Raw genomic sequence first — 23,235 nt, 5'->3', positions numbered from 1 at the left:
CTGCTGGTGCTGGGGTCTTGTGCGGGAGCGCCCGCGGGGCCGGGGGGAGGCCCTGGGCCCACCGCCCACCCCGGGCCAGGCGGCCCCCGGGGATCCCACAGCCCGCCCGCGAGCACGGTACGTTTCTTACCCTTCTGCTTAGTGTGTATTTTTGTCACAGCATTTTAACCAGCGTCTTTTTCAGAAGCCACTCTGGTTTGTGCTTAAGTATCCATCTCCCCAAGCCATGGTGGACTGCGGAGAGGTGCCCCCCGAGCCCCACGTATCAGGGGGCCACGGGGGATCACCCGGGTCATTTTTCTCACAGCACAGCTATTAATAAATTACAGAGCTGCAGTCGTGTTCCTGCGCTGCCGCATTGAGTCATCCCATGTATCACTCTCGGCTCCTCGTCTGTGATACAAATGCCTAATGAGCTGCCTTCGCTGCCGCCCCACATGTCGGAGTTCTCCTTCCTCTAGGACTTGTTCAGTTTTTAATTCATTGCATTTCAAATGCATTCATTTTAGCCAGCAATGGCAGTAGCCGAGCAGCATTGTGCATAGCTCTCACGCGTGGCCGTGGGCTCGGGGCCACGCCAGCAGCAGGCGTGCAGGAAGCGTGCAGGAAGCGTGCTGGAAGTGTGCTGCCACCTTGTCTGCCCGGTGCAGGGGACTCACCTTGACAGCCCCGCCACGCTGTTGTCAGTGCCTGTGGCAGGCAGCTGGTGGTGAGGGGGCCGGTGCCCGTGTGTTCAGAGCGGCTTGCTGGGACGTGCGTGTGCGCAAGAGAGACAGTCAGCGGGGGGGAGTAGTGGGGAGCAGAACAACAAGGGAAAACAAACCAAATTCCTGGAAATCCCTGTGTGCCTGCTGCGTTAGCTGCACTCACCTCGGTGTCACCAGGGTGTACGCCGCTGGCGTGGCACGTGCCCCAGGTGAGCCTGCTGCGAGCCAGCAGCGAGCTGGTGCTGGAGGCTGGGGGGCTCACTGGCTGGGGCGGCGAGCGTCGGGCAGACCCCCTGAGCGCGGGGCCAGCTTCAGGCTTGGGATCCTGAACCTCCCCACGCCTCCCGGGAAGGCTCTGGCACTTCTGTGGAAATGCAGGACACAAAGAGCTGTGTCAGCAGAAGTGAAGGAAGTGAGTGCCTGGAAAGCGTCCGTGTTCCCCGGCTCCTGCTGGGAACTCTTCAGCCGTGACTCGGGAGCCATGCTGCATTTGCACTGCTGCAGAGAACCCAGTATTGTTTTTACCTTTTTGAGGACTTGGCATTTTTGAGTGTTGTCTGCTCCAGACAATACGAAACAATTCTAAAATAAAGTGCTTTAAAAGTAAATAAACGATAATTACCCTATTTTTCTCCTCAATTTCTGAGCTTTACGGGCATGTTTATAAGCTGTGCTCTGCAAGGGCAAGAGCTGAAGCATTTTATTGTGTAGAAGACAGGTGAGAAACAGCACAAATCCAGAAACGGAGCTTTTGAGGAAGAAACGTACATTGTGGCGGGAGGTGCAGCATCCCTGTGTGAACTGGCAGCACCGCCCTGGGCCCTTGCTCTGAGCCTGCGTCTCACCTTGCGCCCGCTTTAGCACGTCCGAGGGACACGGCCCTGGCAGTGTCCTTGCTTTAGCCCACCCTGCCTGAGCAGGGGGGGGATGGACGGGCTGGTCGCCGGAGGTCCTGCCAACCTCAGCAGTTCTGTCTTCTGCGGAGGGATCTGCCTTCACGTGATTGAGTGAAGGCAATACATTTACATCATACATACATCACTTCCCTTTACATCATTTCCCATTATTTCCTGAATAAGCTGGATAACTGTGATGATGCAAGGGAGGTTTTCTACCCGGGATGCAGCACTGTGATACAGTATATGTGAAAGGCCTTTGAGGTCAGTGACCAAACAGGGAATGGGGAGTGAGGAGGGATAAGTAATTTCACAATCATTGGTGACAGGCAGAGATAATTGCATCCCACATAGCAGGGCACGCACGGGAACGTTAAAAACAGGCAGGAGGTCTGGGTCTGTCCCTGCGAGAGGCAGGTGTCTGCACGGTCACGTTCGCTCCGGGCTGCCTTCTGGAAGTGGGTGAGGATCAGCTGCTTCCAGCAGCAAGGTGCAGGATGAGATGTCCCAGTGATCTGATTTTTAGCAAATCCCGTGTTCCCCGTTAGCCGTACCGGTGCTCACCAGGTGACTTTGCATCCATTGAACTCTAACACTGCAAACCACCGGTGTCCCTGTCCCTCCCCACCCCAGCCCTCGGTGCTTCTCCAAGGCCGGGTCCGAGGCAGCGGGAGGAGCGGGGGCAGTGACGTGCTCAGGCATGGGTGCCCGTCCCCGCTGCGGCGCTTCAGGTCGGGATCCCTGCCTGTGGGGCAGCGGCTGGGCGGGAGGACGGGGGCGCAGGCGGCCGGCAGCGGGCGCAGGGGCTGAGAGTGCCCTGGCCCCACGGGACGGGTAGGCTCTGCACCCATGGGAGCTGCGCCTGGGGGTCCTGCTGCGTGGCTGTGCCCCCCGTGCCGAGACCCTGTGCCCAGGGTCAGGAACTGACGTCCTGGATTAAGGCTGAAGCAGATGTCCGCTGACCTTCCTCGCTGCTCTAAAGGGTCGCCCGTGCGCTGGGACGATCGCGGAAGGACGAGGAGCAGCCGGTGTCCCAGGGAGCTGCAGGCGCAGCGGATGCAGGGCAGCGCACCCGCCCCGAGGCAGCAGGAATTTGGTGCCCTTGATGCATCGTCAGTCTGTGGTACACTGATGAGATTTTGAAACAAAGTATTCTATCAAAACACTCTAATCTTATGGCTTATAATAAAATCAGCAGACAAAATAAGTGCAAGTGACAACTTGCGAATTATGTTGAAGATGACAAACAATTGAAGGCAATAGAGTTGCTCACGAAACAGATGAACTGTGGGGAATAAAAAGCCAAACTGCCGCGACACCTCGATTCTCTTCTGGCACGCGACAGCCCCTTACTGCTTGGTTGTCTCCAGGGCAGATGGACAACTGTGGAATGTGTAAAATTAACAGCGATAATGAGTTTAGTATCCTTTTAATACAGTCCAGGACACAGCCTCTCTTCTACCACAGCAAACCCCCGAGGCTGCTTTGGGCTGTCGGGTGTTTTTCTGGGTGGGTGAGAAGCTGCACACCTGAAACAGCCAGTGCTTCCCCTCGTCCCCTGTCAGCCCCTCCTCTGCACGGGTGCTCGTGGGTCACGTCCTTCTGGTGGTCCTTCAGCAGAGACTTCGAACCCCTCAGTGAAAGGTCTAAGCCAGATCGGCCACTTGTGCCAGGGCAAACGCTGCTGGCTGTTAAAAGTCACAAGAAAATAAATTGGGAGATTCAGGTCATGAGGACTAGTAAGTAACTGTGGTTCTGTGTGCACATTTATAAATGAAAATGTCTGAAAGAGTCAACCAACTCCATGTGAAAGTTTTGTTGCACGTGTGCTTGAAATATGCTAGCAGCTTTCTGAGCTACATGTAATTGGAAACTTCAGAAATAAAACGTGGTACGATATATTGTGCCATACACCAGAGCCAGGCGTTAGGAACTGGGATACCCCCAGCTGTCCCGTCTCACCTGCGTGCCAGAACACTAGAGGGATGCAGTGATGGGGTGGCTCACACCCCTCTGTGCTACTGCCCATCGCAGCACAGCGGGGGAAAACTCAGGTGCATCTCGAAACCAGACCTCACTGAAGACGAGGTGCAAGGGGGCTCCCGTGACTCAGTGTGGAGCCCTTCGTCGGCCGCGGCTGAGCTGCACGAGGCAGCAGTGCTGTGCCGGGGGCTGTGCCGGCTGCGTAGGGCTGGCGACTGTCGGTAGGGACAGTCCGGCGGTGTGACAGTCACACTGGTACCTGTTGTTTCCATTAGTCCCCCGTGAGCTGTGGGGTCGGTCCCTGGTCGCAGGTAGCACCCCTGGCTTTAGGGGATGCATCCATCGTGCCCAGTAGGTGTTAGCTGGCTCCCGCCTGAAGGTGCTCATCCCTACCCAAGCTCCTCATTCTAGTTTGCTCACATTTGCCTCTGCTTGCTCTGTGTCACTTACCTTGCAGCTCTGGCCCTTCTCCTGGGAACACTGTTTTCCTGGGTTACAGCTTGGTCTGGTTGTGGTTCCCCCTGTGCCAGACCAATGATCCCGGTGCCCTCGTGCTGTGTCACCAGGTGTCCAGCGCCTTGCCCTGCCATAGCTGTGGGTGCAGCCAGCACTGCCTGTCTGTAACCATACACAGGCAATAGTCTCAAGGTACAGGGTTTTCTTACAGTGTCTTTAGGACATCGGTACGCGCTTGAGTGAAAGCCTCCCTGATAGTTTGCATTACTGTGCACATGAGAATGCAAAAAAAAAAGTGCTGTGTTTGTGGATCAAGGCATTAATCACTTGGAGATAGTTGGCGTTTCATGGGTTTGTTGCTGGGTATGCTGCAGTAGTGGTTTCATGCTACTCTCTATACTCGGTGCCCTGGATGATGTAATTATTTTTTACTGTTGTCGCGCCTAACACTTCCTAGTGCGAAACCTTTCGTCCGGGTAGCTCCCCGCGGAGGGAGCCCAGGGGCAGGGGAGATGGGGGGTGCTGCCTCCCCCACACCGGGGCTGCCCTGTATTGCCGGGGCCTTGCCACGCAGGGCCGGGGAAGCAGATGTGCCAGCACATACTATCGTTCTTATTATGCAGCAGCTGATATTTTTCCTAGCAGGTTAATATTTGCACTCTTCCTCAGAAATTTAGCTGTGCCAATTCAGTAAATAGTTAATTGATTAATAAAGCAATTAAGAAGTTAATATACTGACAGGGTGGGCATTTTGTCCTGCTTTATAAAGTAATGGCTGTTCCATTATCACAGCCGTTTGGTTGACACAGTCCCAGACTGAAGCCGAGGGTAGCCGGAGCTGGGGTACCCAACCCGGGCTCTGGCTGCCAGCGCTGCTCTTCGGCAGGCCGGACCCCCAGCCCGCGGCTGCCCGGTGCCACGTGGTGGTGGTGCTGTCACGGCCTCGCTGAGAGATACTCGGGCAGGAAAACACAGGCTGAAGCAGGCTCAGGTTTGGGAGACCTGCTGCTGGCTCTGGTGCAAGCATGGCTGTGGCTCGGTGTGTCGCTCCCGTGCAGGGTTCCTGCAACGCTCCGTGGGCCATGGGGGCCGGGACCCTGCCACGGCAGGCTGGTGGGAGATCCGCCCGTCCTCCCCTCCGCAGCCCCGGGCAGGACGAAAGGGCCCGGCACCGAAAGGCAGAAGTGTCCCCTGCCCTGGTCCTCGGCTGGGCCAGACAGTGTGGGGAGACTCACCTTCACCTCCCCTCGCACCCTGCCCTGCCTTGCCCTCCTTGCTGCCATTACTTGCTGATCTAAGCATCCTCTGCCTCCTGGAAGCTCTAGTTTGCAGTTTTGCTGTCCACACTGCAGCGCTGTGGTCATCTTATTTCTTTCTGGAGAAACCTGGTTGATTTTCTGCCTCAGACAGAACTGGAGAGGGACTTTGTGGCTCGGATGAAAGGTCAGTCTCACCTGTGTTTCCAGCTCCGGCTCTGCGGCTGCTTACAGAAAGCCCCGGTGCGCTGATGTGGTCCTTCCTCGGGAGCACCTTCCCAGCGCTGCACAGGCAGCAGACGGAGGATGCCCAGCGCTGCTTCCCGCTCCCGCGCCAGTGCCGCGCGCTGGCCCGCGTCCCCCCAACGGGGAAGCGCTGCGGCTTCCTCGGCCGCCTCCTGGGGAAGAGCCGCTCCCAGCCCTGCCGCTGCCAGCTCCGCTGCCGGGTCCTGCTGCCGGGCGTCCCCCCAGCTGCTGCCCCCCTTTCTGCGCCTGTCCCGCTCCGTGCCTCTGCCCGCCGTGGAGGCGGCACGCTCGGGGACAGACCCCCACGAGCTCTGGGGCGAGGACCACCTCACCCTCTATTTTCGGCGCCGTGCCCTGCCGCCGGCTGTGAAATCAGCAGAAGCTTTGCTCTCAGACGTCAGCCAGGCGCACGGTGTGGTCTAGGACTTACTGATATCGGTTCTGCTTTCTCTAGAAATCTCTTTAATTAAAATAATTGTTATTGCTCACTTTAATCTTGCCAGTTTAGACCTCATTACGTGGAGAAAAATTGCCTCCCAGAATGCATTGCTTTGCATGCGTATCGTTTACGGCTTAAGGCTGGAGGAAAATGAGAGCAGCTACATGAAACAGCTCATTAGCCAGCCTGCCTCCGGCGCTGGGCTGTACTTCGTTATTTACAGGGGGACGCAACCTCTGGAGCGCACCTGACGACCTCTGCGGAGGCATCAGGCGCACCAAAGGAGGCCCTGGAGCAAGCACAATTTGATGTCCTGTAGCTTTTAAAATTCCCAGAGGTTAGAGGGGGTGCAGCTGTATTTGTTGGAGTGTTTGAAGCCCTTTCACAAAGGCTGGGCCACAGTATTTCCTCCGTAGCATGCCTCCCTGTGGTGATTAACCTGTTCAGTCCTACAGCAAGCATTACAAGCGTCAAAGAACCAAACCAGCTCATCCTCCCTGCCAAGCAGACAGGCAGGCCGGGTATCAGAAGGAGCTGCCTTGCAGCTGAGGGCTCCTTGCTGCCCGTATCGGGAGATGTGGATTCTCAGTGGCGCGAGAGGGCTTTGCGGCTGGTGGGGAACTTCGTGCACTCCACTGGGGCAAGAGCCCGTGGTCCTGGCCCGTGGTCCTGGCCCGTGGTCCTGGCCCATGCAGCAGCTGGGCAGCCAGCAGAGACCCCAGGGAAACTTCTTGGTGAGGTTCTGTGATCTGAGTGTTTCTGTTTTCTTAAGTGCTTTGCTTCCGATTCAGCAAAACACTCAGGAGTGTTTACAAATCATTGACCTTTGTGAAATTGAAGCTCCTTGTTCTCTGCTTAAGTAGGTTTAGCAGCTCGTATGCCATATATCACAGCGTCTTCATTTATATGCACCCATTTTAGCATGGCTGCAGGATGCCTTTGGTGACTGGTGGCAGCTATTTCCCCATCCTTCATCCCCAGCAGGTGAATATCATCAACTTCTAGACTTCCCCCCCCCAAAATTGCATTAGCAAAGACCTTGAAAATCACAACTTTTGCTGAGGCCTGGAAGGGTAGCAGAGGCAGTCAATAGCTTCTGTCATGACCTTAGTGATGACAAATTATGTCTGAGCCAGGCACCATATTAGCAGCTGGCTCTGAAGAGCTACCGCTGTGCCGCGTTGGGTTTCCCTGGCACGCTGACTTTGTGTAGCACCTACCATCTGAACAGAATCGGATGCAGTGGAAGTCGTTTGCTAATTAATTACTGTCTCCTGGATCCCGCTGCTTCTGTGTGTTACGCAATTCGCAATACGCAAATGACCCTTTGTAGCACCGGACACAGCGGCAGATGCTGCACTAAGTATCATAAAACCTATTGCTCCCAAAACTGATGGGAGCAAAAGAACCCCAGCAAGCTGCACATCGGGAAAAGGAAGCAATCTCAGCCTGGCGTACATGGCATTTCATTCCCGTGTCCCTTGGATCAATTCCAGGCAGAAATTTCAAATTCATTAGCTCTTTACATGACCTCAATTTGCTGCTAGGACCAGTGGGTGGTCATTTATTTTCATAGCCTGCTGCCGATCGGGGCCCTTTGAGGCGTGCACGGGCGCTGCCGCTCGCCCCGCAGGTGCGGCGCGCTGGCGGAGCTGGGCGGGAGGCTTTGGTGTGGCAGTGCCCCGAACGGGCTGGGGCCACCCCAGCCCTGCCCCTGCGCCGGACCTCGCCTGGCAAAACCCTGCAGAGGTGTCTGATACAGGTCTGCCTCCTCGGGAAATCCTGGACGGCTGGGTCCGCGCGTGCCCGGGGAGGGCCAGGGGCTGCTGGAGTCGGCCGTCCTCGGAGGAGAGGTGGCTCCTGACCGCGGTGGCGTGGATTCTCTTGGAAGCGGTGGGAGAGGGCTGCCAATGCCTGGCTTGGTGCCGGTGAGCCGTCCCCCTTCGGCGGGTCCTGCTGTGCCGTGTGCGGTGCCGGGGGGCTGGAGGGCCTGTCCCGGCTCTCCCTGCACCCTGCCTGTGCACGGGCTTTGTCCCAGCCGAGCGCAGGGTACTTCCTCCATGCTGGGACGGCTGCTTTCAGCCCCCAGGACTGGGGCAGCGTGACCCGAAAGTCCGCGCTGGGAGCACAGCTGAGATGGAGAAACACCCAGTAGGGGAAGAAATGCTGAATTTGTGCCCATCGCGTCGGCACACCCCACCTGAGAGCTGCCAGGGCAGAGGTGGGAAGGGGTGACAGGGAAGACGGGTCCCTGTCCCCACAAGCCCAGGCTCTGCCGAACCACTGTCGGACCCGCTCTGTAGCTGGGAAAAGTGAATAAGGGGAAGGACTTTGTCTGCTCTGAAACAGAAACAGCAGTCTGGGGACAACGCCTTAGTTCAGTCGTTTCAGGTCGACAGGAGAGCAGCAGGCAGGTCTGCCCCAGCCCCGAAGGCAGCGTGCACCGGGGGAGATGGCGTTGTTTGCCCTTGGGAGACACAATTTTCGCACCCGTATAGCAGTGAGCTGGGCAGCCCGCTGTAGTTTGTAGTTAGTTTTTATAGACAGATTGAATAACTCAAATTATCAAATGTAGCAACAAAATTGATTTAAAAATTCATATTTGAGAGCCTTTTTTTGCATGAATCACAAATGTCACATGAGGAGCTTGACTATCCCTATCTTTTTGCAGACACCGAGTAGTAAATGAAAGCAATGAGCACCTTCCTAGGAAAGTAGCATTTCTCTATTTGTTTTATGGAAATAATGTGCTTTCTTTTTCTTTTTTATTTTTTAAGCAAATAATGAGAATCAGATAATGCTTTGCCTAGTCGAAAAGGTGTTTTCTGCAACGAGCTGTAAGCTGCGTCAGTGCTGCTGTCGCTGCGAGTTATCTGTTTGTGGGACGAGGTGCACTGGGAAAGGAGAGGACGTACGGCCTGGCTGACTTTCAAGGGACATGTCTTCTTTCGGTGCCTGTTCTTCTAAGCCACCAGATCCTGCGGTTCCTGCCGTCTTCTGGAGTATCTCGTTCTGGGCCATAGCCACGAGACAGGGTACTACGCCGAGGAACCCCATGAGGAAATACTCTGCATTCTTTCCGCGAGGTGGTGAAACATTTTTGCTGTCCCTGCGGCGAGGGGGTGACGTCCAGCCTGGGGAGGATGGGCTGTCCCTGTCTCTGTGCCGCGGAGGCACGCAGGCTGGGGCACCGGCCTGGTCATTTAGATGCAAGCGTGGTTTTGCTGTTGCTGTCCGTTGAAGTATCCAGTGCTGTTCTTCAGCTGCAAATGTCAGTACCTCTTTGTGCGACACACGAATCTTAGAGCACTTGGGAGCATTGGCGTGAACACACAACTTCTTTTACACTTTGCCACGTTTCTATTGCAACTTATGTGACACTAAAAAAACCTGATAAGGGTGGATAAGGAACTAGGAGGAACAGCTGGACGCTGGGCAGCCGTGGGAGCCTGCGGGCACCTCTGGCTTTCGTTAAGACAGCTCAGCGTGGAGAGAGGCTCCCACGCAGGGCTGGGACATGGTCCAAGAGAAACGGCGTGCCTGCTTTTCTCTGCCCTCCTCGTTTCCCCCGCAGCACCTGCCCCGACAGTTTCCCAGGCCGCAGTGCGAGAGAGCTGATGGACGTGACGGGGTTTTGACGGAGTCGTGCTGGTGCTGGCGCAGCCCCGTCTCTGTGGCGCAGCCGCTCGGGCAGGGTGGAGCTGGGCAGAGCTGCGTGGACAGGGTGGGCCCGTCCGCCCTCCCTCCCCAGGTCAGGCTGCCCCGGAGCCTGGCGCGGTGCCGGGAGCCGCTCGCAGGCGTGTGCCGCCGTGGTGTGCTCTGCCATGGGGCCCGGCCCCGGCCCTGACCCGGCCCCCGCCGGGGCTGGGCGCAGGCCCCTCCGGGAGCCCCTGCTCCGGGCACAGGGCCGGGGCTGCCTTCTCAGGCTGCTCTTGGCAGCGAGGGCTTGGAGCCCGACTGCCCCAGAGCAATGGCTGATGTCCTGGGACCCATCACCCATCCCCGCACGCTCTCCCACACCTTGCTGGGAACGCCGTGGTTATTGAACCGGCCCCGTGCAGCCGTCCTGCCGGCAGGTGCCAGGGCCCGGGGCTGGCAGAACTGCTCCCTCCCCACGGGCACTGCCCTCCCGCAGGTGCGGTCGCTGTAGCCCTGAAAAATAGGAAGCAGCTCGGGGTGCTCGTCCATGGTCCAGTCTCCCTCCTCTGGGGAGCCGTGGCCGTGGGCCGCGTTCGCAGGCCGTGATGCGCCGTCCTCAGCCTGTGCCTGTGCCCGCCCGGCTGCACCGGGGTGACCGGCCTCCCGGGCCTGGCCTGCTCCTCGCCTGTGCTGCACCGGGACAGCCCAGGGCCGGGACGCTCATTCTGCAGAGGGGTGCTCGGCGCTGCGGTGGGTGCCTGCGGGGCTGGAGCGGGGCGGCCGCGAAGAGGAGCTCGCCAGGGGCCTGCGGTTCTGCGTGAGGGCACCCTCCGCTCCTCCCCGGCTCTGACTGCCAGGGGTGCTCCAGTCGCGGCTGCAGCGTCGACGCCAGGCAGCTCCCTGCGGGCACAGTCTCCTTGTCCCCCCTGCCATCTTCGCCTGCGGGCAGCTGCCTGCCCTGCCCAGAGCTGACCCTGCCGGGGCTGTGAAGGTGCTGCCGTGGAGGGCTGGGGCGCGCGGGGAGGAGACGGGCAGACGGATCGGGTCCCAAGCACTGAATGCGCATTTGTCCTCGTTACAGTCGACGGGGCTGGTGACTGCCCGGCGCCCTGACCCACCAAGACCTCTCCATAAGCCCCCTCTGCCCTCGAGGGACTCAGCACCTCCTCCTAATTCAGTGTCGTTGGCAAGCGTACAGGGCGTGCACTCGCCTCCCTGTCCAGGCCACTGATAGAAACACTGGAGAGGACCGGCCCTAAACCTGAGCCCTGGGGGACAGTCACTGGCCACCGGCCAGGTGTTGCCCCATTTGCTACAACCCTTTGAGCCCGACCCTTCAGCCCGCTGCTCGCCCATCACATTGTGTCCAGCTCTTGCCGCATGCCGGGCATTTTGTCCAGAGGATGCTGTCAAAGACAGTATCAAAAGCTCTGCTAAAATCCAAAAAAACCCATGTCCGCCGGTGGGTAACCTTGTCATAACCTTGTTGTTCCAGCTATGGTTGAAGTTTACGTCTCCTTATGTCGCCGTTTCATCTTGTAACAGTATTTCCAAACTTGTAAATGCACCTTGCTGATTTGGTTTTAATCTTGCATAGCTCTTCAAATGAACTTGGCTGAATCCAAGCACATTACTTTAATCACAGCTACAAATCTAAATTAGCAGTATTAAGTTAGCAAATCTAAATGAGCGTGGTGTCCCCAGCCAAGACTGTCTGGGGACCCTGGCAGTTGTGCTGCAGATGCCCTGAGCCGCTGAGTCCGTTGGAATCTGGTACGTGCCAGATCTAGGTTAAAAGAGAAAAGTCCCGCCTGGAAAGGCTGGGTGACGGCCCACGGCCGACGGTCCGTTGCTTACGAATGCACAAGTTCCCTCTCAGACACGTAGGTGCTTCCCCGCAGGACTGTGCCCCCTCCCGCCCGCCTGCTCCGCGGAGGAGCGCCCGCCTTCCCACCCGCCTTCCCCGCGCCGCGGCGGGGACGCTGACGCAGGGCTGCGCAGAAACCAGCGCCGCGGCTCTCGCGGAGCTTTTGGCGTAGTCACTGATAGATGATTTCATTTAGCTGGTGTGGGCACTGTTGTTATCTTCCTTGTTTCCATACTCTGTGAGGATCCTGGATCTGGCAATGTAAGAGATAAGGCTAATTGAACTGTCAGGCTTTCTGGGAGAAGAGTGCAGCGCTGCTGGTTGTGGCAGCCGAGAAAACAGCGATGATCTAAAATTAGCCCATGTTCCATTTTTATTTAGATCCCTGTTGTTCTGGGGGCTTTTCTTGGGGTTGTTTTTCTTTGTTTGTTTGTTTTATTTGCATTTTTGGGTTTTGAATGACATAAAATTAGCTCCTTCGGAGTTTATTCTGAAAACAGCATTAAGAGCTTAAACGTTTGGTGGAGATGGCTATAAACCCATTGAATTGCCATGATTTAGAGGCTGCTGAGAGTTTTAGCTTAGCAAGTAAAGCACACATGAAATATCCCTCATTTTCAATACATAAATGGCATTATGGCAAAGTCACTCCAGACCGTGAGGTGAGGAACATCTGTCTGAAAGCTGAGTGCCTGGAGTAGAGGTGCGTTGCACGGCAGGGATGAGCTCTAGCAGGAGCAGCCCCAAGGGCACTGCTGGCACCATGTGCGGTGCCACCAGCTTCCAAATGGCTTTGTCATTTGTATATAAGTGTCTGGGTCTCTGTGTGTATATATGCGTGTGTGCAAACATATATATCTCTCAATTGTTCTTCTGGAAGGTAGTATAGAGGCTCCTGTGTCAGGGTACGGAGAACGATAAAGACATCAGGTAACAAGATGAGGATGACACACCATTATGTGAACCTCAGTTTCACGGTTTAACCACAGACGGTTTGTCTTTGCTGTTTTATTAGTGATTTGCTTATCTTGCAGAGACTAACAGACGTTTGCTCTCCCTTACAGGCTCTTGAACCTGATCTACAATGGAAAAACTGCTTTTGTTTCTGCTGTTCATTGGCATAGCGGTGAGAGCTCAGATCTGCCCAAAGCGCTGTGTCTGTCAGATTTTGTCTCCGAACCTTGCCACCCTTTGTGCCAAGAAAGGGCTCTTATTTGTTCCTCCCAACATTGACAGGAGGACCGTGGAGTTACGGCTGGCAGACAACTTTGTTACAAACATTAAAAGGAAAGACTTTGCCAATATGACCAGCCTGGTGGACCTGACGCTGTCCAGGAATACAATCAGTTTTATTACACCTCACGCATTTGCCGACTTGCGCAATTTGCGGGCTTTGCATTTGAACAGCAACCGATTGACTAAGATCACCAATGACATGTTCAGTGGACTCTCCAATCTTCACCACTTGATACTTAACAACAACCAGCTGACTTTAATTTCTTCCACAGCTTTCGATGATGTTTTAGCTCTTGAGGAATTGGATTTGTCTTACAACAATCTGGAAACCATCCCCTGGGATGCGGTGGAGAAGATGGTTAGTTTGCACACTCTCAGTCTAGACCACAACATGATTGACCATATTCCCAAGGGGACCTTCTCCCACCTCCACAAGATGACCAGGTTGGACGTCACGTCTAACAAACTGCAGAAGCTACCACCTGATCCTCTCTTCCAGCGAGCTCAGGTACTAGCAACCTCAGGAATTATCAGCCCCTCGACTTTTGCGTTGAGCTTTGGTGGGAACCCTTTGCATTGCAACTGTGAGCTTTTGTGGCTGAGGCGTCTTTCGAGGGAAGACGACCTGGAGACCTGTGCTTCTCCCACGCTCTTGTCCGGCCGGTACTTCTGGTCGATCCCCGAGGAGGAGTTCCTGTGCGAGCCTCCTCTCATCACCCGGCACACCCATGAGCTGCGGGTACTGGAGGGCCAGCGGGCAGCACTGCGGTGTAAGGCCCGGGGGGACCCCGAACCAGCAATTCATTGGATTTCACCTGAGGGCAAACTGATCTCAAACGCAACGAGGTCCGTGGTGTACGACAACGGGACGCTCGACATCCTTATAACGACAGTGAAGGACACGGGCTCCTTCACCTGTATTGCTTCCAATCCGGCTGGGGAGGCCACGCAGACGGTGGACCTGCACATAATCAAACTCCCCCACTTGCTGAACAGCACGAACCACATCCACGAGCCCGACCCCGGCTCCTCGGATATCTCCACTTCCACCAAGTCGGGCTCCAACGCGAGCAGTAGCAACGGGGATACTAAAGTCAGCCAAGATAAGAAGGTGGTCGTTGCGGAAGCAACATCGTCTACCGCTCTGCTGAAATTCAATTTTCAGAGGAATATACCTGGGATACGTATGTTCCAAATCCAGTACAACGGTACTTACGATGACTCCCTTGTTTACAGGTAAGGCAGCCCCAGCCCGCCTGTGCGGGGCCCTGCCAGGCTGCTCAGCGCTGACGTGCTGCCCCCGGCTCCGGGCAGCCCCCTCCGCCCGAGCAGCAGGTTCCCGTGCCACGCCGGCCGAGCAGAGCCCTGCCTGTGGCAACAGATGGTGGGAGTCTTGGGAAAGACTCATGCAATTTTCTACTCGCAAATAGGGAAATTACCTTGAACGGTGTTATTTTTAGGTAATCCAAACGGACCTCTAATCCTCTGAACTAATCTGATTGGCAGAAAGGTTGTAAAGTTAGATGAGTTAAATGGATCTTAACGCTCTCGGCTTTATGAAAACACAGGGCGAAAGGTGTCTGTAAACGCATTCCTCGTAGTGCTGGCGGCGTGCAGAGAGGTGCTGTGCTGCCGGCTGTAACAGTCACGCCGTTCAAAACTGTCTTTGCTTGGTAATTTCTTTTACGTTTTTGAAGTGGTCACTCTCATGGGGGGCTCTGCCGTGCCGAGCTATGCCAGGGGGCTTGGCGGCGACTGCTGCCGCACCGAACGCAGGGCAGCAGCTGCTGTGGGACAGTGAGCAGCCCTGCAGGGGCGGCGGCAGGAGCGGAGGAGCCGAGCCCCGGTGGTGGTCAGCACGGCCGGGGGCTGCAGCACACAGCGGGGAGGTGCCTGCGGGTCTGCTGGGTTCATTCACGCTGATTTCCTTCTCCCCCAGAATGATACCTCCCACAAGCAAAACCTTCCTGGTCAACAACCTGGCCGCTGGGACTGTGTATGACCTGTGCGTCCTGGCCATCTACGACGACGGGATCACCTCGCTCACCGCCACCAGGGTGGTGGGCTGCACGCAGTTCACCACCGAGCAGGATTATGTGCGCTGCCACTTCATGCAGTCCCAATTCTTGGGTGGGACCATGATTATCATCATTGGTGGGATCATCGTGGCCTCCGTGCTCGTGTTCATCATCATCCTCATGATCCGCTACAAGGTGTGTAACAACAACGGGCAGCAGAAGGCCACCAAGGTCAGCAACGTGTACTCGCAGACGAACGGGGCTCAGATCCAGGGCTGCAGCGGGGTGCTGTCGCAGTCGATGTCCAAGCAGGCTGTCGGGCACGAAGAGGGCATCCAGTGCTGCAAGGCTGCCAGCGACGGCGTGACGCAGTCGCCGGAGACTGGCTCCAGCCAGGACTCGGCCACCACTACCTCCGCTTTGCCTCCCGCCTGGACTTCCAGCGCTTCTGTCTCCCAGAAGCAGAAGCGAAAGCCGGGGCCAAAGCCAAGCAGCGAGCCGCAGAGTGAAGCTGTCAGCAGTATCGAGTCCCAGAACACTAACAGAAATAACTCCACTGCCCTGCAGTTAGCTAGCCGTCCCCCCGACTCTGTCAAAGGGGCCCCCACGTACAAAAGAGCACAATCAAAGCCAAGTAAGTTCCTCACTTTGCCAGCTGACGCATCCCGAGCCAAGCGCAGGCTCTCCCTGGGCGGCGAGCTGATGGAGTCCCACTGCCCCGGCAGCGCGCGGGGCGCAGGTGGATTGCGGTCCAAAAGGAGCATGTCCATGAACGGGATGCTAGTCCGGTCAGACAGCTCTGATGTGGATAGTGGAAAAGCAACTTTCTCCAGTTCTGAGTGGATATTGGAAAGCACTGTGTGACCTGCTTTTTTTTTCTTTTTTTTTTAATTTTAATTTTTATTTTAATGAAAAACAAAACACCAAACGTTGTGTGAAACTCCCTCTCCTGGGGAATTGGATTTGGAAGTCCACTGTTGTCTCGCTGATTAATGGCTTGTTCATGCGGGGTTCTGTATAAGTCACCCAGTGCACACAGGGTTTTATTTAGTTTTCATTTGATTTTATTTAATATCAAAACAGAAGGCAACATTCAGAGATTAAAAAAAAAAAAGGAAAAAAAAGATTAAGGGGTGAAAAAAAGCATGAAACAGCACCAGTGCCTTCCCTACTCTAGGACTGGCTTCCTGGTTCTGCAGTAGCAGAAAACAAAAGAGAGAGTTTTCACAGAAAAAGCCTTTTATAAAGGAAATGAAATTTCCTCCAAGCTAACAAATAACCACTTCTGGATCAATCAGTAAAATGATATTTTTTAAAACGGTCAGACTGTATATTTCTTTTCCGTGACAATGGTGTTGCCTTTGTTTTTAGGCAGATGCTGTACAGAAACAACAACGCTGTGTTGTTATGTTGTGTAAAATAAAATATTCACTCCGTACACCAGCCAGCCTTGCGGTAACTGCCCGCCCAGGAGCCGTGCCCGGGGCCCGCAGGCGCCGCTCGGCGGGTGCCGCTGCGGGGTCAGGAGGAGGAGGAGCGTGCCCGGGGCGAGGGGTCCCTCTCCTCCCGACGGGGTCCAGCTTGCTGGGGCTGGGCGCCGGTGCAGCAGCCGGGCTCCGCTGCCCGGTCTCCCCGAGAGGGTGCCCGACCCACGGTCCCCGAGCACCCTCACCCCGTGGCGATGGCTTTGCCTAGTGCCAACGCTGGAAAAAGACCTTGCCCTTCAGCACCAGCGACCAGGCAGGCGTCTGCCCGTCGCTCCCAACACGCGCAAGGCCTGGTTTGCTGCTCCGTTTGCAGAGCTGGCCCCCGCCCGGCGGTCCGTGCAGCGACGGCTGGCCCCTTCCCCTCCGCGCAGGTGCACGGAGGTGTGAAGCCGGGGCGAGGGGAGCCCACGGGAAGCGTGGGAGCAGCCCCGCATCCCAGCCGCAGCGGCAGCATCACTGCAGTCCGGCAGAGCTCCCCTGGGGCAGGGGAGCGTGACTCGGTCGAGCTCCAGGCAGAGCGCCGGCACCTTAGGGTGCAGGGGAGAGAGCCGAGCCGGGGCAGCCCGCAGGGCCGGCAGGCCGGCCCCGGTGCTGCAGGGCAGGGCTGCAGCAGAGGGGTACGTGGCTGTTCAGCAGCTCACAGTGATGACTGGTGGGGATGATGATGGTCATCTCCTTCTTTCCTAGACTTTTTGGGGCGTATTTCCTGTAAGCTCTATGGTTTGTTTCAGTTCTCTCTAATCCCTGTGCACAGCGAAGGGACTGGAGAGTGGTCTCATCTTCAGTCTGCTGTTTGTGGTGCGTGTGGGATAGAATAATTTCAGGCCACTATGTAAGGATGTAAACATATGGCAATAGGTGATAGCAGCTGAAAACCCCACGTTGTGAGGATGGCAGACATGCTCCTGCTGCTCTGCTCATTCTAATGGAAAGGCTGCAATTAATATTAATTAACTCGTATGGTCATCATGTTTAAATCAGAGACAGCTTTAACTCTGCAACATTAGTGCATTCTCAGATGCCCAACAAAAGGTTTCAAATGGGCTTTGCGGCCATTAAAGTGATAGAATAGTTAAACTTTACACCCAGCGTGCTTGTTCTTGAGGGCAGCGTAACCCAAGCAGATGCCTGAAGACACCCTGGCTCTAACCAGGGCAGCAGGCTGGCCCGAGGGCAGTCGTGGCAGGGACCGTCCCGTGGCGGGGACCGTCCCGTGGCAGGGAATGGCCCGTGGCAGGGACCGTCCCGTGGCAGGGACCGTCCCGTGGCAGGGAATGGCCCGTGGCAGGGACCGTCCCGTGGCAGGGACCGTCCCGTGGCAGGGAATGGCCCACGGCAGGGACTGGCCCGTGGCAGGGACCGTCCCGTGGCAGGGAATGGCCCACGGCAGGGACCGTCCCATGGCAGGGACCGTCTCCAGCAGCCCCAGGTCTCTGCCTCCCAGGCCCCGCAGCTCGGGGCTGATGCGCACCGGGTGACCCGGCTGCTCTCAGCCGTCGTGGGCGGCTCTCGGCGGTTTTACTGCCTGTCGTGGGAGAACAGAGTCTGGGTGGGGGTGGTGTGAAGGACATAAAAAGAAGAGGGTATTTCTTTTTTAGGAAGCCCTTTTCTTTCCTTGGGAAGTGCAGAGACCAAAAAGGAAACAAAGCCTCAGAATTAGAATACCCGCTTCCTACTGGAAAAGTTAAAAAAAAAAAAAAATCCCTCCTTAGATTTCTCTGAAAGTCCACGTTCTTCTGTATGCACAGAAACTAGCTATTAAAACAGTGCACCGTCAGAGGCAGTGATGTATTTGTCCAAGCTCTGGTAGTCTGACAACGAAGGTGTTATCGAGTACAGGACAAACGAGTGCTTCCGTGCCCCAGCGAGGAGCTGCTCTCTGCAGGCAGTACCTTCGCTTTGCGCTTAGGTACGGAGATAGCTTTAAAGGTTTTCTGCTGAGGTATTTGTTTTAATTGTGCATTTTAAAAACATCAAACGAAAATGCTTTATATGTTGTCTAAAACTGGACGTAAATGTGTCTAATGTTTTGTGAAAGTGCTAAAATATTAATAGCTTTTTGGGATTTAGGGAGTCTTATTTTTATATTTTTAATTTTTTACTCAAAGGAATCATTTTCTAAACACTGAAGCTGAGCGTTCTGTCCGCAGTGCATCTGTATAAGCAGCTTAGAAGGACCATATGTCCCTGCGTTTGATTTAATTCTCTGCTAGTAGTGTAGGAACGGTCAGACCTGGATAGCTGAGCGTTTGTCTCGTGCAGCTTTCTCTCTTCGGCAGAGGGGAGAGTCCCTTGGGAACACACTGGGCATGAAATCTGCCATTTCCACTGGCGTAACTGCAGCAGGACACTTCATTTCATTCAGGCTTGATTCAGTCAAAGTGTGGAAAGCCGTATGAAGGAGGAAATTCTCTGTCCTTTCTGTTCTGCAAAACCAGAGGTTGCCAACAGTTCGAGGCAGGAAGTGCTGCGATACTCCTTGATCAGAATAACGTTGGTACGTCTTTGTTCAGAGTGCAGTACTGCAACGTTTTCTCATGCTTCAGAAATGAGAATATGAGTTCAGTAAACCCAAGCAGAGTGTTCCCCGTTGTGGGTGATGGGAGCCGGCGCGCAGGGCAGCCCTGGGCTGTCGGGGGAACGGGGGGTGCGATACGTCTGCGGCTGGCCTGGCGCTGCACCCTGGCTTCACCCCAGGCTGCCGACGGGAGTTTGCGGAGACTTGAACCGGGGTGCGAAGCTGCCCCTCGGGGCACGGCCCAGCCCGCGGGTCTGCGCCGTGTGGTGGATGCTTCTCGAAAATAGATTAACCGAGGGTTTAGCCATGAGATGGTGTCTTTTTTCACAAGCACCGGAGGAGGAGAAGCTACTTCAGAAATATGTTTACTCTTATTAAAATTGCTGGCACATGCTTCCTCTTACACCTTTTCCTAATCCTTTTCTCAGAGCATACGTGTTGTGTTAAAGAGGGCTGGTACAATATTTGGATGAGAAGCAGGGCTTTGTTGGGTGAAAAGTTTGTTGTGTTAGTTGTTTTCTGTGCTGCCTTTCCGCTTGTGTTCTGGGCATGTTCTTTACAGTGAATATATGGTACTGCTCCGCTCTGGGTGCCAATGTGGCTTTATTTCTGCCAGCGTGTTCCCGTGTGTTTGACAGCCCTCCCCAGGCAGCCCTGCAATAACGGAGTGAACTGGAAAGGGATGGCCCTGTGCCCCGTGCCTGGGAGGGGGGCACGGCCGCCGGCACACACCGCGCGGGCTGGCAAGGGCCCGGCAGCCCCCGCTGCCTGCACCGCTGGGGGTGGCTGCTGCCGGGGCTCGCTGCCTGCCCGAGGGGGTCCTGCCGAGGTGCTGCCGTGAGGTTGGCTTGTCCCCGCCGGCTGCAAAGCTGCTGGAGGCTCGAGGCTTGCTGCCAGCAGTACAGGGATGCTCCTGCCTCCTGGGGACCACGGAAGTCCCACTGTTCAATGCTTTGGGACTGCACAAAGCGTAACTCCTCAGGCACCTGAGCACGGTCGCTGAGCCAGGCAGCCGCCTGGCATCGAGCATCCTGGGCTGGTGGAGAGACACCGAGCCGTGACGGCCGACAGTCGTGCCGCAGCCGGTGCTCGCTGCGCGCGTGCCCTCAAGAAGGCGCGCCGCAGCCCTTCCTGTGCCGCTGTGAAACCGTACCCCCAGCCGCAGCAGGCACCCTGCACAGAGAGGGAGTGCGTTTCTTCCCCAGTAATTGATTCAGCCAGCAGAAGTAACGGCCACAGCTGCTATCACTTACTATCGCTTCTCTTCCTATTAATTGAGAGGAACTGGAGTCTCGGAGATACCGCTCGCGGAGTGGCAACATCTGTCAGCATTGCAACAGCTCAAGAACATTTACTGTCCTGTTCTAGGGTGCTGCTTGCAATCAGGGGTGTGCTATTGCTCTCTTAAAGCAGCAATAGCAACAGCCACGAAATCACACAGTGCCCTTCCCCTGGTAACTTAGTAAGTAATCTTAATGTTGGTCAAAGTTCTGGTTTAAAACCATGGCAAAGCCATGCTTTGCTTGACAGGGTCCTGCTTACAGAAACCGTGTATCCCATATTTTCCCTTTGCAAATGTGTTTCTGTGTGCCTTGCTGCGTGTCGGGGTGTCTGGACCTGGTGCCAGAGCCTGCGCTGCCGGATCCAGCCCGTGCTGGGTAAGTAACCTGCCACAGCACCTCTGCCCAGCCGGGGCTTCCAGGCGGCCAAGTGCCGATTCCTTCTGTAGGTCGTTCTGCAGTGCTACACGCCCCGCTGCCGTTGTTGCCCTCAGAGCTGAATCGTCCCTCCAGGCATCGGGCACCCACTGAGGGGTCTGGCTGGTGCCAGCCCACCCACACGGGCAGCAGTATTCTTTCCTGCTGTGCAGGCTGCGGGCAGGTACATTGCATTAGGCATTGAATGTCAGATTAAATCAACTCTGTAAATAAGAATACACATGCCCTAGACTGACTTTCACTGTTTGAATGTGGCTGTGGTCTTGCTTTCACAATGGTACAGACGTCCACGAAACAAAAGTGTGCAGGTTAGTGGGGCTGAAGTGGTACGAGTTAAAGCACCTACGCCCCGGCATCAGTAATACAAGACCAACAAAAGGCAAATCATACTGGCCTTGCTGACTAGACTTTTTATATAACTGATTTATTCACAAAAGCCGGGCGTGAAGGCTGCTGCTGTAGAAGAAGGAAGCTTAGCTTGGAGGGAAGGAAACTAAAAAGGGAAAAAAGCAAAGGTGGCACATGGCTGGCTGCAGAGCACCCACGTCGGAAACTTTGTCTGTATGAAAATGAACAGAACAAGGTCCTGGTTTTGTTGTGCTGGAACAAGCTGTGTCACCTCAGGTCGTTTCAAGCACTGCACTTCAGAAAGCATTCCTGTCATAAATCTGGAAGTTGAGACCAAGTTGGTGTGCCTAGCTTGGTCCCAAGCTGGTTTTCCTCCCGGACTGCCAGTTTTACGTGTGAGTGCCAGGTCTCTAGAGGTGCCCACTGTGTTTTCTGTGCAAGCCGTGCAATCTCTTCTGCAGGGGAAATTTCCATTGGGAGAGGGAAATGAGGACAACCGGTGAGGGCTGTGGCCCCGGCCCCCTTGGTTCCCTGGGGAGGCCCTCGGAGGGGGTGGCGGAGGGCAGTACCAGCCTGCCCATGGTGTCAGCACGCAGGACCGGCAGACCTGAGCCTTGGCTTGACGTGGCGAGTCTGTAGGCAGCTGGGAGCTGTAACCCGCAGCAAACCAAGGATGAATTTAAAACATGGTGTCTAGTTTGTATTTCCATACCACAGCTGCAGCTTTGCATTCCCTAAGGTAAGTGACGCCGTGCCGGGGTGGCAGGGAGAGAGGCCGGGCACGGTGGGACCGCAGGCGAGGCCGTGCTCCTCCTGGTGAAAAATAGCTGCCCCGTGGGCTGTCTGCTATGCCATGGACCCCTTTGGTGCAAACGATGTGGGAGCTCAGGGCAGGACAATTAAACATCTGCACATTCTGTCTAAAGCGACGCTTTCTCTTGCCTGCAAACCTCGTGGAGGCAAGTGCCAGACTCGTGCCCATCCACTGCTCCGTTCTGTTCTGGTCTTTTCAGTTCTGTTCAAACTTCTGAAACTATGCGAAGAGTTGAAATCCCTGCCATGGAAAAAGGCTTGGCCTCAGTGAGGGCAGAAGCAAATCTAGCAACTGGAAAATTCTCAGATTCTGGAACAATGGGCTTTATGGGTTCCTTTTTGGGTTTTGGGGAGGGTTTTTTTGTTAGTTTGATTTTCCCTTTAGCAGCAGCACTGCTGTGCCAGCACTTCCAGCTGGGGCCGAAGCTGGCTGGTGGTGGCTTGCTGAGCCCCAGGCTGGGGACGCCAGGTGCCATTAACCCTTTCTCCCATTAGCCGCCGCGCTCTGCCTTCCGCACCCCCGTCCCCGCGGTGCTGGCAGCGCCCGAGCCCGCAGGGCGCGGGGCCGAAGGCAGGCTCTGCTGCCCACACCCTGCCCAGGGCGGCTCCGCGGGCAGCGCCGGGGCTGTTGGTGCCGTGCCGCGCTCGGGCTGGCCCCGCCGAGCACCTCCCAGCGCCGCCTGCCCCACGGCAGGCCGGCCTCAGCTGCGGGGAAGGGCCGCATCCTGCTCCTCGTCCCCTCACTGTCTCCGTTTTGTCTCTTTGCACAGAAGCCGGGGCTGATCCGCAGGACGCCTGCCCGCCTCTGCTCCCCAGAAACGTTGCCACCGATGTTCTTACTCGGCAGAAAACAATACGGTTCCAACTCACCGAAGATTAACGTGTCGCACCACGCTCACCCTGCTGAAACCTTTACTTGAAGCTGCAGCCGAAGCCAAGAGGCCGTCGAGGTTGGCTGCGTCGGATAAACTTTCTTCCCCCGTTCACAGATTGTCCATCTCCCATCTGCCACATTAAGTCTAAATACCTTTTTTTCTGGTGTCCAAGGTTTTTATAAAACTAAAAATTACAATGAAAAATCTGGTGGCAACAGCTGCAGTCCCAAGTCATGTTAAATGTTGCCAGTGGTGAGTTCACAAACTGTAAACATGGTAGCTTATATCACCTGAACAAATAAATGTTTTACTATGACGGCGTGGGCATGTTGGTTGATCCGGAGGGTCTTGCCCAGTGGCGGGCACGCCCTTCCGCGCACGGTGCCGCTTCTCCACACCGAAGGGCCCCGCGCTGCCGGTGGTCCGCGCGCCCGGCAGGCGATGGCGGGGGTCACCTGTGCCTCTGTCTGCAGCGTGGGGCGGGCGAACGTCTCCTGCTGCCCGCGGAGGCCCCGGGGCTCTGCTGAGCGAGCGGCAGCGAGCCGTGCCCGGCCCCGGCCCGCGGCCACCGGTGCCGCCTGCCCGGGGCGACCAGCTGGGTCGGGCACCGATGCGGCCAGAGAGCCGCCCGGCCTTGCCCCTTTGGCTGGGTGAGGGCGCGGGCGTTGAGCGGAGACGGAGCACCCCGTCTGCCCCTGCCCGCCGCGGGGAACGCCCTGGGGCACCAGGGCTG

The 23,235-nt window shown here is 56.1% G+C and overlaps 1 protein-coding gene across 5 annotated transcripts in view; it reads left to right on the top strand.

Annotated features, from left to right (window-relative positions):
- The window catches only part of LRFN5 (leucine rich repeat and fibronectin type III domain containing 5), a 63,116-nt gene extending 40,347 nt beyond the window's left edge, over positions 1-22,769 (top strand). For 2 of the 5 annotated variants that reach the window (XM_072864501.1, XM_072864500.1), the window contains exons 2-3: positions 12,554-13,961; positions 14,665-16,127. In XM_072864501.1, coding sequence (XP_072720602.1) covers positions 12,574-13,961; positions 14,665-15,607 — 2,331 coding nt within the window. In that variant the 5' untranslated portion in view covers positions 12,554-12,573 and the 3' untranslated portion in view covers positions 15,608-16,127. Of the gene's footprint in view, positions 1-9,014; positions 9,070-12,553; positions 13,962-14,664; positions 16,128-22,397 lie in introns of those variants that run through there. The other 3 variants (XM_072864505.1, XM_072864504.1, XM_072864502.1) reach the window with 3 other exon arrangements.
- Positions 22,770-23,235: the final 466 nt, after the last annotated feature.

This window comes from Ciconia boyciana, chromosome 6 (assembly GCF_034638445.1).
Source record: "Ciconia boyciana chromosome 6, ASM3463844v1, whole genome shotgun sequence".
Lineage (NCBI taxonomy): Eukaryota > Metazoa > Chordata > Aves > Ciconiiformes > Ciconiidae > Ciconia > Ciconia boyciana.
Note: the sequence above shows the minus strand (reverse complement) of the source record. Positions and strands in the feature narration are given on the sequence as shown.